This window comes from Aedes albopictus, chromosome 1 (genome assembly GCF_035046485.1).
Source record: "Aedes albopictus strain Foshan chromosome 1, AalbF5, whole genome shotgun sequence".
NCBI lineage: Eukaryota > Metazoa > Arthropoda > Insecta > Diptera > Culicidae > Aedes > Aedes albopictus.
This window is the reverse complement of record NC_085136.1, coordinates 163,678,988-163,693,122: the sequence shown is the minus strand read 5'-3', so window position 1 is coordinate 163,693,122 and position 14,135 is coordinate 163,678,988. Positions and strand designations below refer to the sequence as shown.

At 45.5% G+C, this 14,135-nt stretch overlaps 1 protein-coding gene across 9 annotated transcripts in view; it reads right to left on the bottom strand.

The window, feature by feature from the left end:
* LOC109431502 (nuclear factor of activated T-cells 5) overlaps positions 1-14,135 on the bottom strand; it is a 138,489-nt gene that overhangs the window by 47,690 nt on the left and 76,664 nt on the right. For all 9 annotated transcript variants that reach the window (XR_009996249.1, XM_062845724.1, XM_062845725.1 and 6 more), the window contains 3 exons: positions 5,869-6,013; positions 4,565-5,800; positions 2,769-4,471 (listed from right to left, as the gene is read on the bottom strand). Coding sequence is in view for 8 of the 9 variants with exons in the window: in XM_062845724.1 (XP_062701708.1) it covers positions 2,769-4,471; positions 4,565-5,800; positions 5,869-6,013 (3,084 nt within the window). In the remaining variant the exon portion in view is untranslated. The remainder of the gene's footprint in view (positions 1-2,768; positions 4,472-4,564; positions 5,801-5,868; positions 6,014-14,135) is intronic.

Below are 14,135 nucleotides of genomic sequence, written 5' to 3'. Positions count from 1 at the left end.
GAAAGAGCTCTCCCCGGTTAGCTGTATTATACACTGGGTGCGTCATAAATTACGTCCCATAGGGTTTTTCCCTCTTTCAAAATTTCAAGTTAAAATAAACAATAACAATAATATTTTTTTTTTTTTTTTTTTTTTTTGAAAGGTTCCTAGCGGCACGCCGAGGGACGTAGAAACCTCTCCCATCACTGTGTGCACAATCGTCTCGCGTCTATATGGAAGAGCACGATGCGTTTGCGCGGACAACGACAGTTCACTAGGCCTTTGGATAGGATAGAGAACGTATTCCTTCAGAAGCAGTTCACCAGCCGTGCACGGACATGTCGTCCAGTAAGACACTGTTGCGTGCTGATTCAGAAGGTTACGGTAGAAGGTGTGAAAGTTTCGGTTTATTGTCATTTGGTCGATTTTGTATTTGTGTTTTTTTTGTCATGTCTAGGTTTAAATAATGTTATTGTTCAAATTTATGGTCTGCCATATAGTTCAGTAATCTTTGGTGTGCCTATGATCTGTTAGATGGTCGATGTGTTTGTTATGTCCATTTTTGTTGATCCTTATTTTAGTACTGTTTTTTTATCTTTGCAAGTTGTATTTCGTCCACATCCCTAGCACTATCAGAAAGGTCCAAATAGGTCAAAATTAAAGAAAACCTTCCATACAGCCGAAAAATGTAAAAAAATCTAATTTGTCATAAATAGTCTACGTTAGTCAAAGTCTAAGTAGTCAGTTTTTGTCGATTTCGTCTTGATCACACGTTAGCTTCGAATCTATAAGCAGGCACTATTAAATGCTGCACTTCCCACTATTAGTTTATAGTTATTTTGAATTGATATCGCAAGAAAATATCACTAGGCATGAAACATATTAGGGTTTACTCACAAAACTATCAGATATAAAAATAATTAAAGAGAAAATTAAATCACGAATGCACATCAAATGTTGAGACCTATGTATTAGCAAATTGAATACACGAGATACTTCTAATTATTTCATATTTGAATCAAGGATCGGTATATTCGCCTCACTCCATTCATATTCACTCCTCTTTGCTGAAGCGAATCGAGAAAGATGCAGCAAACGAATGGTCGTGATCAAACACGCAACCCCATCATCAGTGGGAAGCGAAGCGCAACCTGTTTGACATGGATATTCGTTGCCGATCGTCGCAGTTTGGATCGCAAGCGAATGAATGAATAGCGAATGGTGACGAATGCTGGTGAGCGATCGAAGCGGCAGTTATCATAACTAGAAGAAAATTTCTGCATGTAATGCATGCATCTTTAGTGTATTGTTGTTGAAATGCTAGATTAGCAAAGAAAATAATAAACACTTTTTGAAAACTTCAAAAATTTGTATGCGCAATATCACTCACGAATCGCATCACCGCTCGTTCGCTTGCGATGCGAATGTGGACGAATGTTTGAATTCCAAGTGTGGCTTCCCACCATTCGCCGGAGTTTGCTGGCGTCGCTGACAAGCAAACACACAAACTAAAGCGACAACCGTTCGCTGCTGACTGTATTCGAATGTGGAAGAAGATGAAAAGTGGAAATCAGGAACCCTGATTTGAATTGAATTTTTTTAGTGTATTTATTAAAATTAACCAAATAGTGGGAAGCCCATGCAACAGTTCAAAGTCTGCTGACTCACAAAAGATTCCGAGACCCGTCACAAAACACAAATATTTTCATTATGATCCACAACGACTCTCGGTACCCTCCTAGACTCAATCTACCGGAACTGTTTCCTGGGTATAGAAACTACTAAGCCCCTGCAGGTTCCTTGTATATCGAGCATTTCTGATAAATCAGCCATACTCCATCTGTAGAAGCCGGTTCGCAATGAACCGTTGGAGGCGCATTAAAGTGTTAAAGGTGATATTTTCATTACAAGAATTACAATTAACATCCTTCACTTTAATACCGTCAAACCCTGTGATCTTGGCCAGGGAGCCACCCACAAAACGATCTCCTACAAATACTAAGAATGGAAATGTTACTAAGTTTCAAGAACTGTGTGTGTGTGTGTGTTTGTGTGTGTGAAAAACTAACGGTATCAATTATTGCATATTTTTCAAATGAAACTAATAGTGTTTGTGTATATCAACCGAATAGTTTAGAAAAATAAATAATCACAAGTCTAAAAACATCTATATAGCTTTCATAACCCTTCCATATATGATGAAAAAGGAAATCAAATGTACTTAGCTTTGATTAATTCGATGTCCTGGTGTCCGACTCAATACTCGGACGTGGGATTTGATGTACATGAAAAGATAGAAAAAATTTTATTAGTGTTTTGGTGATACTTTCACTACGGCCATTCAGAATGGTTCAACGGATGCAGATGAGAAGATCATTCCTGCTGTCTTAACAGCGATCATCAAACTCAGTGGTAGATAAACTTGAAATACACGAACGCGAAAGAAAAACAACAAATGAACGAACGCGAATATTCTAAAAGAGAGAATGATCTTCCATCCGATCTTCAAGTGATCCTAACAAGCGACATATTTCGTTCAGGCACTTTTGAATGTCCGTATGGAACTTGTTCACACAAAAAATCTGCCTCGACCAAGTTGGCAGAACGCGCCCATACCCCTTTCTGAATCGAAGGGCAGGGAAAATAAACAATAACAATAATAATAACAATAAATGAGCAAGACTTGGGCTGCTTGGTTTCCCTTTCATTTTCTCGCTAACGCCACCTACAGATACCATTCTTTTGCAAGGATGATCAAGTTTAAAATTTCCACAGGTCAGTCTACTTACCATGTTCGTACTGTCCGCACTGCCGGCACTCTTTTCACTGGACGCGCAATCCGGACTGTTGGGACTATGCGTCGTGGTGTCCGGAGGCGAAGCAGCACCGGAGAGGTACGACGAGTGACTTTTCTGCGGCTGGTGGTGCATCACAATGGGCGGTGGTTGTGGAGTCGTTGGCAGGGAAGGACTCTCGCTTGCCGTACTACTGCTATCGGTGCTGGTGTTTAGGTTTGCTGCGCTTTGCACCTGGATTGGCTGTTGCTGATGGACGATGGCAGTGGGCTGCTGTTGAAGAATGGTGGCATTTTGCGACACAAAAGAGGATGCTGCAGGTCCAGCCTGTTGTTGAGGGACCACGATGTTAACCGGCCCTCCGTAGATTTGCGCCCCCATGGGACTGACTTGACCATTGTTGTTCAGAATGAACTGCTGGCCGGTGTTGGGGGAGATGAAACTTTTCTGCTGATGTGGACTTTGGGCCCGTATGACCATGCCCTGGGGAGTGGTTATGATACTTCCACATGGAGTGGCGACATTTTGAATTTGAACAAGCGTTGTGGCATCCGGTGCCATTACCAAACCAGCTGGTAACAACACTTGTTGGCTTATAATATTGTACGGTTGGGTTATTATTTGACCGTTTTGAAGCAGGATTTGCTGCTGCTGATGGTGTTGTTGCGGTTTCTGGTTCGGGACAATTGTTAGTCCCGATAATCCTGGGCTGAGCTGGAAGCTTTGAGTGGAATACTGCGGAGTAAGCTGCAGCATTGTGCCTTGGTTAACCGATTGGATTGTTTGTTGTTGGACTGCCGTTGGCTGTTGCTGAGGAGAATGTGTCGCAGTAAGTTGCATTGTGTGTTGTGGTTGCTGTGGGCTGGAACCCGTAACAGCCATGGGCACTGATCCATTACTTTTCCGTTTTTTGGCCTTCCGCTTAGAATCCGGTGATATTAAAATTTGTCGCTGTTGGTTTTGATGTTGTACAAACGAAGTAGTGGTTCCATCTTGATTGATTACTTGATTCACTATTTGTGTACCGTCGCTAACGGAGCTATAGTTTGGTTGTATGACAATGCTATTCGGAGGTAGACTATTCATTACCATTGTAGTACCGGATTGTTGGGATATGACACCGCTGTTGTTGGTCGGTATATTTGGAGCTGGATTGTTGGTGTTAATCAGTTGATTCGAAATCATTCCACCGGCTCCAGCATTTCCTATCACTTTAGCGGCTGCAGTTGCGAGAACTTTTCCAGAATGAATAACTTGGGGATTGTTTGAAGCGGAGAGTATTTGCTGTCCATTATTCAATATCACAGTAGATTGCATGTTATTTGGGGAGTTAATCAAAAAGTTGGAATTAACATTCGATTGTTGGCCAGCATGAATAATATTTTGTTGATGTTGTTGCTGCTGTTGAGATATATTTTGTATAATCCCGTTATTATTGGTTGCGATAGTGGTAACAGTGCCCCCGGGACCAGCTATGTTCATATACTGAGTGCCGTTACCTCCCACTACCGACTGTTGCGAATGAATCAGATTCGATGAGGCGCCCGTACTTGAAGTAGCATTGTTTGTAACTACAACTTGGCCAGAATTTTTATTAGGCTGTGCCGACATAACAATAATTTGCCCACTCGATGTCATTAGCACTTGTTGCGGCTGAGAAATCATCTGACCTTGGGGGTTTTGTTGATGAGCAAGACCTGAGGAAAGAAATCGAAATGTTTTTTTTAGTAGACTAGCTGGAACCTACTAAAACCACCACATAATGAAAAAAAAAAACCGATAAATCTTACCATGTACAACTCCAGGAGAATTCGCCGGCATATTACTTTGTACTAACAATTTCTCGCTGTCTACCTCCCTCGACGAACTTTTCGTCAGTTTACCGATGGAACTGATTCCGGTGGCATTTCCCGCTTTACCAGCGCTACCCACTACTCGGCTACTTCGAGGTTGTTCATTTATAAATGGCTGCACCTTGGTCACGTTGATGCTGCCATGGGCGAGATTTCTAGCTCCGAACTGCTCGGGAGATTCTGACCGACCGACTCCAACGGCGTTTGCCTGGAATAAGGGACTCCGTATGCTGGTGGATACGGTTCCCCCTTGAACTGGATCCTTTGGATCCGGAGTGACTGACGAAGTGGAAGTTATATCCGGAGTTCGACTCGTTATAAACGTTACGTTGCTGGTTGCAGCTGGAGATTTGGATTTGGATGAATCTTCATCTCCAGCAATTTGATGTTGCTGTTGCTGCTGGAGCAACTGGATTTGTTCATGGTGCTGTCGGATGAGTTGACTCTGCCTTTGCAGTTGCTGTTGAAATTGCAATTGCTGTTGGAATTTCATATGACTAATATCACAGTTCTGCTGTACCTGAACCATGCCGTTTGCAACATGGGTAACGGTTTGACCACCTAGGGTAGTCGTGTTACTGCTGACAATGCCTCTTTCTGCTCTTTCCGTCGATTCATTTAAATCTCCACTATCGAAGCTACCTCCAGCCGCTTTAGGCTGAGGGCTCTCCTGAGACGAAGACGACCCATCCGGGCTGTGTAACGTTGATATAGAACTATGAAGGATGGCCGTTTGTTGGTTGAGGTACCCCGTTGGATCATCTTTAAAATTGGGCCGCTTCTTATGCACCGGTTTTGATTTCGTATCTTCCAATGGCACTCGGAGGCCTTCATTCGTCCAGCCAGGTGGGTTTGGTGACTCGCTAATTGCTCTACTACTTTTGACTATTTGCTCGTTTTGATTTAAACTTTGTACGGGACTCTCACATGGCGCAGCACTAGGAGAGGGTGGCATTTGTCGTTGACTTACAATCGAGGATGCACTGGACGACGAGGAAGGAGCATTCTTTCGCCACGGAGGTGTTTTCGATAACGGTATGCTAGTGATGTCCTTATCAGGTTGAAAAAGGGCATTTTGGCCTAACTGTGCCGCTGAGTTTGTACTGGGAATGGTGAGCCGCCCATGCGACGCGAATGTTGAGGGTTCAGTTTGCGGAAGTGTAGGAGGATGATCTGTAGTGAAAAATAAGGTCAACATTAATCAAGGATATAGAAATGCAATACAACCACTGAATTTTTACCGGGTTTTAAAATGTTGTGACAGTTATCAGAATCTAGAGGCTTTTTCCCCCGTCGTACAAGTTCCACCTTTTCCAGATATCGTGTGTGATGTAAACATAAATTGTGAGGTATACTGCTAATAGCGTCCAGCGTTGCATTAGGAACCTGTAAAGAAAAACAATTAATTTAGTTCATACGAAACGTTTCTTCTTATTCACAAGTGTAAAAAATATTCTGAAAAAAATCGAAGATTCTCTATCAATAGTGAGCGAACAATTTTTAACGGTCGCTTCGTGTACTGAGTACGCACCATGAAAAATACACGTTTGTGATACCCTCATCGTACCAGTAGCCGCTTGTGTTCCAATAGCCGCTCACGAGTGTAAAAAAACAAAGTTCTCTGCAAAGATACAATCTTTTTTCCACGGATATTCAAAATATGCGTGCCGAATTATACGCGGATGAAGACAATCATACATATTTATGCCAATAAACATCATTTTCAAGACGGTGAGCGGCTATTGCACGGACCCCATTGAGATCAAGGCAGCAGGGATTACAGTCCCCAGGCCTGACGAAACAACCACCCCCTCCCCCCCTTCCCAAGCTTGCGAGTTCAGATTAGGACTACTAATCCCAATTCAAGGTGTCAAGCGACCCGTGTCGAGGAATGAGTGATCAAGTGGGTGAAAAAGATGCTCGATCGTAAACGAAGTACCAGGGCCGACAGCCGGATCCCAGCCAGGCGGTAAGCCGGATCCCAGCCAGGCGTCCCGGAAAGCTGGGAAGGGTGGGCCTGAGACAGCTGGTCTGTCCTGGATGGAAGAGAACAGGGGGTTGCGACCGTTGTTAGACCCTCAGCAACCACATACTAGAATTAACCAAGGGGAGAACCCTCCTTGTACTAAAGTCGAGCGAAAGAGGAATAAGAAAAAGCCGCAGATCGAGGAAAACAGGCACGCTAAACCAAGAAGGCGTAAAAAAGCAGGCCAAGCACGAGAAAGGCAACGCACTCGTCATCAAGACCGAACAGTCTAAGTACTCGGATGACTTGAAGGCGTTGCGAAGCGACGCCAAGCACGGGAATCTGGGAGCCGACATACGCAGTATCAGACGTACTCGTACGGGCGAGATGATCTTGGAGCTGAAGCGCGATAAGGAACGCAAGGGCGCGGCACATTGGTCGGGCTCCATACAAAAGGGCGGCCAAAACACCTAAAAAACGAAATTGATATTGTTGAATATCAAATAGTTCAAAATGACTCCATTCTACAGTATCATAGCTTAAGCATTGTATTGTCCGTAAACTAACGGTAAAATCATGTGCCTTCCAAATTAGAAAGCCACTTTGGCCTTGATAATCTTTATTCTTTTGTTAAATTGATTATATACCACGCTATGTATTAGCCAAACACTAATTTAAGCCTATGCACTAATACTTGAAACCTGTACCCTATAAAACCAAACCCCCATCCCTGAATACAAGTCAGTCTTCTTCAACCTGTAACCCAGTGCACGTCGTATCTCTAAACCGCAATCCGAAAACCCAGTTCAAACCCGCGTGTGTTGGTCTCCCAGTGTCTGCCGCTGCCGTTTTCCATCCACTCTGAAATCGAAGGTCGGTCCGCGAGTCTCCAGAGTCCAGTTAGTGAGTTCGGGATCGGGAAAAATACTGTGCCAGTGAACAAAGTGGTCCTTCGAACCGGATTGTTGGACAAGTGACCAGTGCAAAAACGGCAAAAGTGCAGAAAGATCAAACAGCAGCGTCAGTGTACCCGACCCACCACGTGGCCAGATCATTTTCGTACGCATGCTCCATACGCGACGGTAGTGTGGGAAGCGTGGCTCGAAGCGAGGGAAGAGAAAAAGAGAGCGTGAAGAGAGTGCGCGTCGCGAGAGTCGCTCAGCCACAGAATTAGTGCGCGTGTGTACGAGGGAACCACGTTGTCCGTGGAAGCGTGATCGGTTTGCGCAGAGGGGAAGTGCGCGTACAACGTGGAAGCGATTTTCGCACCAACCACGCGTTCGCGAAGAAGACTAGTGCAATAGCGACAACATTTCGGTGATAGTGACGTCGGCGTGGCTGAGCGTGTCAGCAGCATCGCCTATCAGTGTACTCGCGCGTAGTGGCATTTTTCTCGCTTGTTAGTGGTCAAAATTTCTCTCTGGTTCTGTCGGATGAACCAGACACCGGTACGATCACTACAAGCCAACCGGAGCCTCTACGCGCCAACGGAAATTGCAAACGGTGAGACTGCAAGTCGAATCTCTGTGTTGTCGCTAATTCGTGTCGTTGTCGTCGGCGTGGCTGAACCGTCAGCAGAAGAACTTTGAAGTGTTTGTGCCGTGGTAGAATTTTTTCGCTTGTTGAAGACCAAAATCACTTCGCTGGATCTGTGGGATGATCCAGAAACCCGGTCGGTCTCCACAAGAAAACCGGAACTACTAAGTGAAGACGTGTTAGAAGACGATTTTGAAGATACTGGTGTGAATCTGTGAAAGTTCCCGAGATCGTTGTGTTGGTGTGACGACCGTCAGCACCGGCACTGCAGCGAGTACAGCAGAGAATTTCCCCTCTTGCTGGCATTCAACTTGCTGCGCCGCTTCATCCAGCGAGAGCGGCCACGAGGAGAAGAGCAGCAAGCACATCGGTTGCGTAAGTACCCCGCTTTTTTCCTATTCTTTGCACACGACATCGCGAAAGCCTATCGGTTGGCTCGTCGCGTTTCGTCCATTTTCGTCGCTCGCCCCGGTTCGGTAGAGTCAACCCGCGCGTTGACCCGGGAAGGAGCTATTCGTTCGTATTCGTTCCGTGTCATATCACGTTAAAATGCCCCCGAAAACAGACCCCGAGTCTAACCCCGTGCTTCTGCGGGGAACCAAAAAACATTTGCTTGACGCTTTCGAGCAACTGCAGACCATCTTTGCTGATGGAGGAGAAGTGTTAAGTGATTCGGTCGATGCGTGGTCTGAAAGGTTAGAGCAAATTGCACAGGAATACCGTCGTGTGGTTTGCGAGTTAGAGACTGTTCACGGTGATGATTCGTACAAGACTGAACGACTTAATTTCGACAAATCGTACTGTGTAATGCGCGCCATAGCTTTGAAGCTACAAAAGAAAAACCCTACTCCGCCACCCCCTCAAGCCCCACGAACAGTGACTAACATTCGGTACCCTGAGTTGAGTCTACCGCGCTTCAGCGGGCGGCTAGAAGACTGGTGCGTTTTTCGCGATGCTTTCGATTCCGCTATCGGTTGCCGTACAGAGATCAGTGATTATGAGAAGTTTCAATACCTGAAGGGTCTCGTTCAGGGTGACGCGTCGCGGATTGTGAATTCCGTTCCGGTCAGTCAGGACGGATACCGCGATGCGTGGAGAGCACTAAAATTGCGGTACGAGAACAAGCGTCAGCTGGTTCGTTGTCACATTCAAGCTTTGTTTGATACCCCGGCGATGAGAAGGGAGTCGGCAGAAGAATTACTCAATCTTGTCGATCGTTTCGAGCAGCATTTGGCAGTATTGAAGCGGTTGGGAGAGGATACGCTTGCCTGGAGCTCCCTGTTAGTTTTCCAGCTGTCCATTCGCTTACATCCAAACACCTTGAGGGAATGGGAAAATCATTGCGTTCGTCTCGATTCCGACAACGTAGCAGCCGTGCTGGGAGGTACGGCTGAAGGCGATGAAGACGATGATGAGGATGACTTGCCGTCGTACGTGAGGATGGTAAACTATTTGCAGAATTATGCGAGGGTGCTTCAGTCAGTAGGTCCATTTAGAGATCGGGATGCGAAGTCCAAACCGGTGAGGTCCGCCGTTCATGTCAGTTCGCCACCTGTCTCGTCCATTCCTAAATCTCCTCGAACATGTGCGAAGTGTCACCAAGACCATTTCCTGTACCAGTGTCCGGACTTCAACAAGCTCTCTGAGAACCAAAGGTTGGAGTTTGCAAAAAACCTTAAGCTCTGCTTGAACTGCCTCCGGAAGGTTGACCATTTCGCTAAAGCTTGTCCGTGGAAAACCTGTAACCGATGTTCCAAGAAGCACCATACCTTGCTTCATGGGGCCAACTTCGCACTTCCAACTTCGTCTGGCAGTCAACCGTCTCGACCAATTGCCATGGTGGCGCAGCCGTCTAGTCCGCCACAAACACCGAGGTCACCGAGCCTACAAGATTCCCGCTCTTCCTCGTCGACAACCCTGTCTGCCCAGTCGCAACCCCCGTTTACGTACACGGACCTGAATGTAGCCATGACTTGTGATACGGTGAAGGTTCCAAACGCCGTGATCCTACCAACTGCATTAGTCGAGATCGAAGGAAACAAGGGACGCAAAGTGCTAGCAAGGTGTCTGCTAGATTCTGGTTCGCAAAGCAATTTCATGACGAGTGCACTATGCCAGGAGCTGCATCTTTCTCGAACCAATGCTCCAAGTCCCGTGGTAATTTCCGGTATCGGTCAAGCAACTATCAAGTCAAATCAGATGGTCTCCGCGAAGTTATCGTCGCTCACATCCGCCTTTTCCGTCGAACCGCAGTTTCTGGTGTTACCATCTCCCGCCGTGAAGTTGCCTGTTTCAACCATTAGCATCCAAGAATGGCCGATTCCCCCGCGTGTAACCTTGGCGGATCCAGCTTTCTTCGTTTCGCAAGAGGTTGACATCATTCTTGGAGCCGAATACTTCTTCGACATACTACGGTATGGTCGGATTCAACTAGGTGAGAAGCTACCGTCTCTTCAAAACACAGTCCTCGGGTGGATTGTATCCGGAGCGTGCCCAGTTGCTATTCATGGCCATGCTGAACCTCGTGCTTGTTTCACCACCCACACCGTCCGGATCGAGGAACTGGAAACCGTCCGTGAGACCAAACCTTGGTCCCCTGAAGAAAAATACTGTAATCAACATGTCGTGGATAATACAACACGCAACGAGAAGGGAAGAAGGGCCGAGATACAGGAGATCACATCATCAGCCGTATCAGCCGTGTCATCGGAAGACAACCCAGCGGATATGATGTCAAGAGGCGTCAATCTTCGGGATTTGACTGAGTGCACTTTCTGGTGGCATGGGCCAAGTTGGCTCAGGCTGTCTACGTTACCGTGGCCGGACAAATATGTGGTGAATATCGATCAAAATGAAGAACTAGAACCTCGTAAAACCGTCGCGTTACCCATAATAGCAGAGAGTGAAGACATTATCGACCGATATTCGCAGCTCGGTCGCTTGCTAAGAGTTTGTGCGTGGGGGCATCGGTTCCGTGAAAATACTCGTCGCGAAGTGACTGATCGCGTTACCGGTCCGTTGTCGTCCGCGGAAGTCGATTACGCGCTCGTCGGTCTCGTTCGTCGTGTGCAAGAGGAACATTTTGGTCCGGAGATCGCTCAGCTCGAGCAGGGGCTTCCCGTTGGCAAGAAGTCAAAGTTGCGGTTCCTGAAACCGTCGCTTGTCCAGGGCGTTATTAGAGTCGGCGGCCGGCTCCATCATTCAGCGCTCTCTGTTGACGAAAAACATCCTATCGTACTCCCCGCTAAACATCACCTGACGTGGCTGATCGCCGCTTCGGAACATACAAGGACTCTCCATGGTGGTCCGACTCTCCTACTTTCGTCGCTTCGTCAACGGTTTTGGCCACTCAATGGGCGGAATCTCGCTCGATCCGTCGTTCATCAGTGCGTCACCTGTGCTAGAGCTCGTCCTCGGTTGCTCGAGCAAATGATGGGAGATCTGCCACCAGTGAGGGTCAACCGATCCTTCCCATTTGACAACGTTGGCGTTGATTTTGCTGGACCTCTCTACGTGCGCCACTCGAGTCGCAAGGCGGCTTCGATCAAGGTGTATGTCGCAGTCTACGTGTGTCTAGGGATCAAGGCGGTACATCTCGGTTTAGTACCTGATCTTACTACCGAAGGGTTCGTCGCCAGTCTTCGTCGCTTTGTCGGCAGGCGAGGAAAACCGCATCACATCTACTGCGACAACGGTCGTAACTTCGTTGGTGCGCAGCGAGAGCTGGGAGAACTACGTCGACTGTTTCTATCCCAAGCGCACAAGGACGCCGTGACGAAGGAGTGTACCGACGGAGGAATAGAATTCCACTTCATACCGCCCAGATCGCCGTCAATGGGTGGCATTTGGGAAGCTGCGGTGAAGTCAATGAAATTTCATCTTCGACGTGTACTGGGGAACGCGTTGCTCACTGAAACAGAACTCCGCACTGTACTGATTCAGATAGAAGCGACGTTGAATTCCCGCCCCATATCACCGATGTCAGAGGATCCGCAAGACCTGGAACCACTGACTCCAGGACACTTTCTGGTTGGCAGACCACTCAATGCCATACCGGAGCCAGACCTTGGAAACGTATCGGAGAAACAGCTGTCGCGCTGGCAGCGAGTTCAGAACTTGTCCCAGCACTTCTGGAGGCGATGGAGCAGAGACTACCTCAGCAACCTACAAAATCGCTACCGCTGGACGGAGATTTCAGCGAACTTGGTCAAGAACACTATCGTCTTACTTCAGGACGAGAACTTGCCTCCGCAGAAGTGGGCCATCGGGAGGATCGTCGAAGTTCATCCGGGCAAGGATGGGCTCGTTAGAGTTGTCTCGGTAAGGACAGCCGCTGGAGTGACACAGAGGGCAGTTAGTAAGCTGTGTCTGCTACCTGTGGAAATAGACGCAGAGCTTGCAACCGCTCCGTTGAGCGTAGTGAGTCGTCCGGCGCCAGACGAGGAGGAATGAATTCATTTTGGCGGCCGGGATGTTGAATATCAAATAGTTCAAAATGACTCCATTCTACAGTATCATAGCTTAAGCATTGTATTGTCCGTAAACTAACGGTAAAATCATGTGCCTTCCAAATTAGAAAGCCACTTTAGCCTTGATAATCTTTATTCTTTTGTTAAATTGATTATATACCACGCTATGTATTAGCCAAACACTAATTTAAGCCTATGCACTAATACTTGAAACCTGTACCCTATAAAACCAAACCCCCATCCCTGAATACAAGTCAGTCTTCTTCAACCTGTAACCCAGTGCACGTCGTATCTCTAAACCGCAATCCGAAAACCCAGTTCAAACCCGCGTGTGTTGGTCTCCCAGTGTCTGCCGCTGCCGTTTTCCATCCACTCTGAAATCGAAGGTCGGTCCGCGAGTCTCCAGAGTCCAGTTAGTGAGTTCGGGATCGGGAAAAATACTGTGCCAGTGAACAGATATTTTTAAACTTTATTTCACCTTGTTACACAGTTAATGTATTGTAGTTTTATGATTCTTAATTAAAAGCATACCAGCTTTTGTATTTCAATGACATTTTCACTGCAAAAGTGGCCTAAGTCATAAAATTGAAAAATGAATCATTCGAAAAAAGTAAAATAATAATATTTTGAGAATGGAATATATGTTTTATGTTATCCAGCATATGAAAGCTTGTTGTTGGACTGTTTAAATGCAGGTATGGTGCAAAATTAATATGTATGTCACAAAACTTTTCAAATTTTCATATATTGTACCTTAGGAATTTTAGTATTTTTTAAGTTAATAAATGATTCGTGTCGTCACGTGTCGCCGAAATTTCGAATAGTTCATCTTAAACATCATGCTCAGGGCTGCATAAAAACGTTTAAATATTCTGCAGAAAATTGCAGGTTTTCAAATTAGAGCTATTGAAAAAAATCATGTTTTTCATATATTTTACCTTATTTTACGTTATTTTTTTCATTTTTGACTGAAATAATTTTTTTCTTTCCACATTTTTAACAATTTTTGAACAAACTTGATTAGATTTGATCAAAAATTGATCATTTATTTGGATTCAAATAGATTTTCTAACAAAAAAAACGCAAAAATGTGGGGCTTACTGATTTATATTATTTTTTAAATTATTGAACTTACGTAATTTTTGAATACTCCTTTTGAAACCCTAAAAATACTATAGAACATATCTAGACAACCTATAACTTCGATTAAACACATAAATAGAGTTTTGGCCGAACTTAATGTTTTTTCGACCATTGTGCAAAGGTGCTGAAAATCTGACAATGTACATTTAAACGACCGTCCTCGCAGACTTTAGTTAGCTTTCAAGTATTCGGTTTCATACATCATTACAACGTGGAAAAGTTGCAGATTAACTAAGGATCAAAAAATAACCGAAGTTTAGCAAGAAATATATTGTTTGGTCAACAATATGAAATTGTGGTTTGAAAAACTGAGCTTTCAAAAATACACTCCCGATCAAAAGTTTGGGGTCACCCCCTCAAAAACATGTCATTTTTTTAGGCCCATATCTCCACC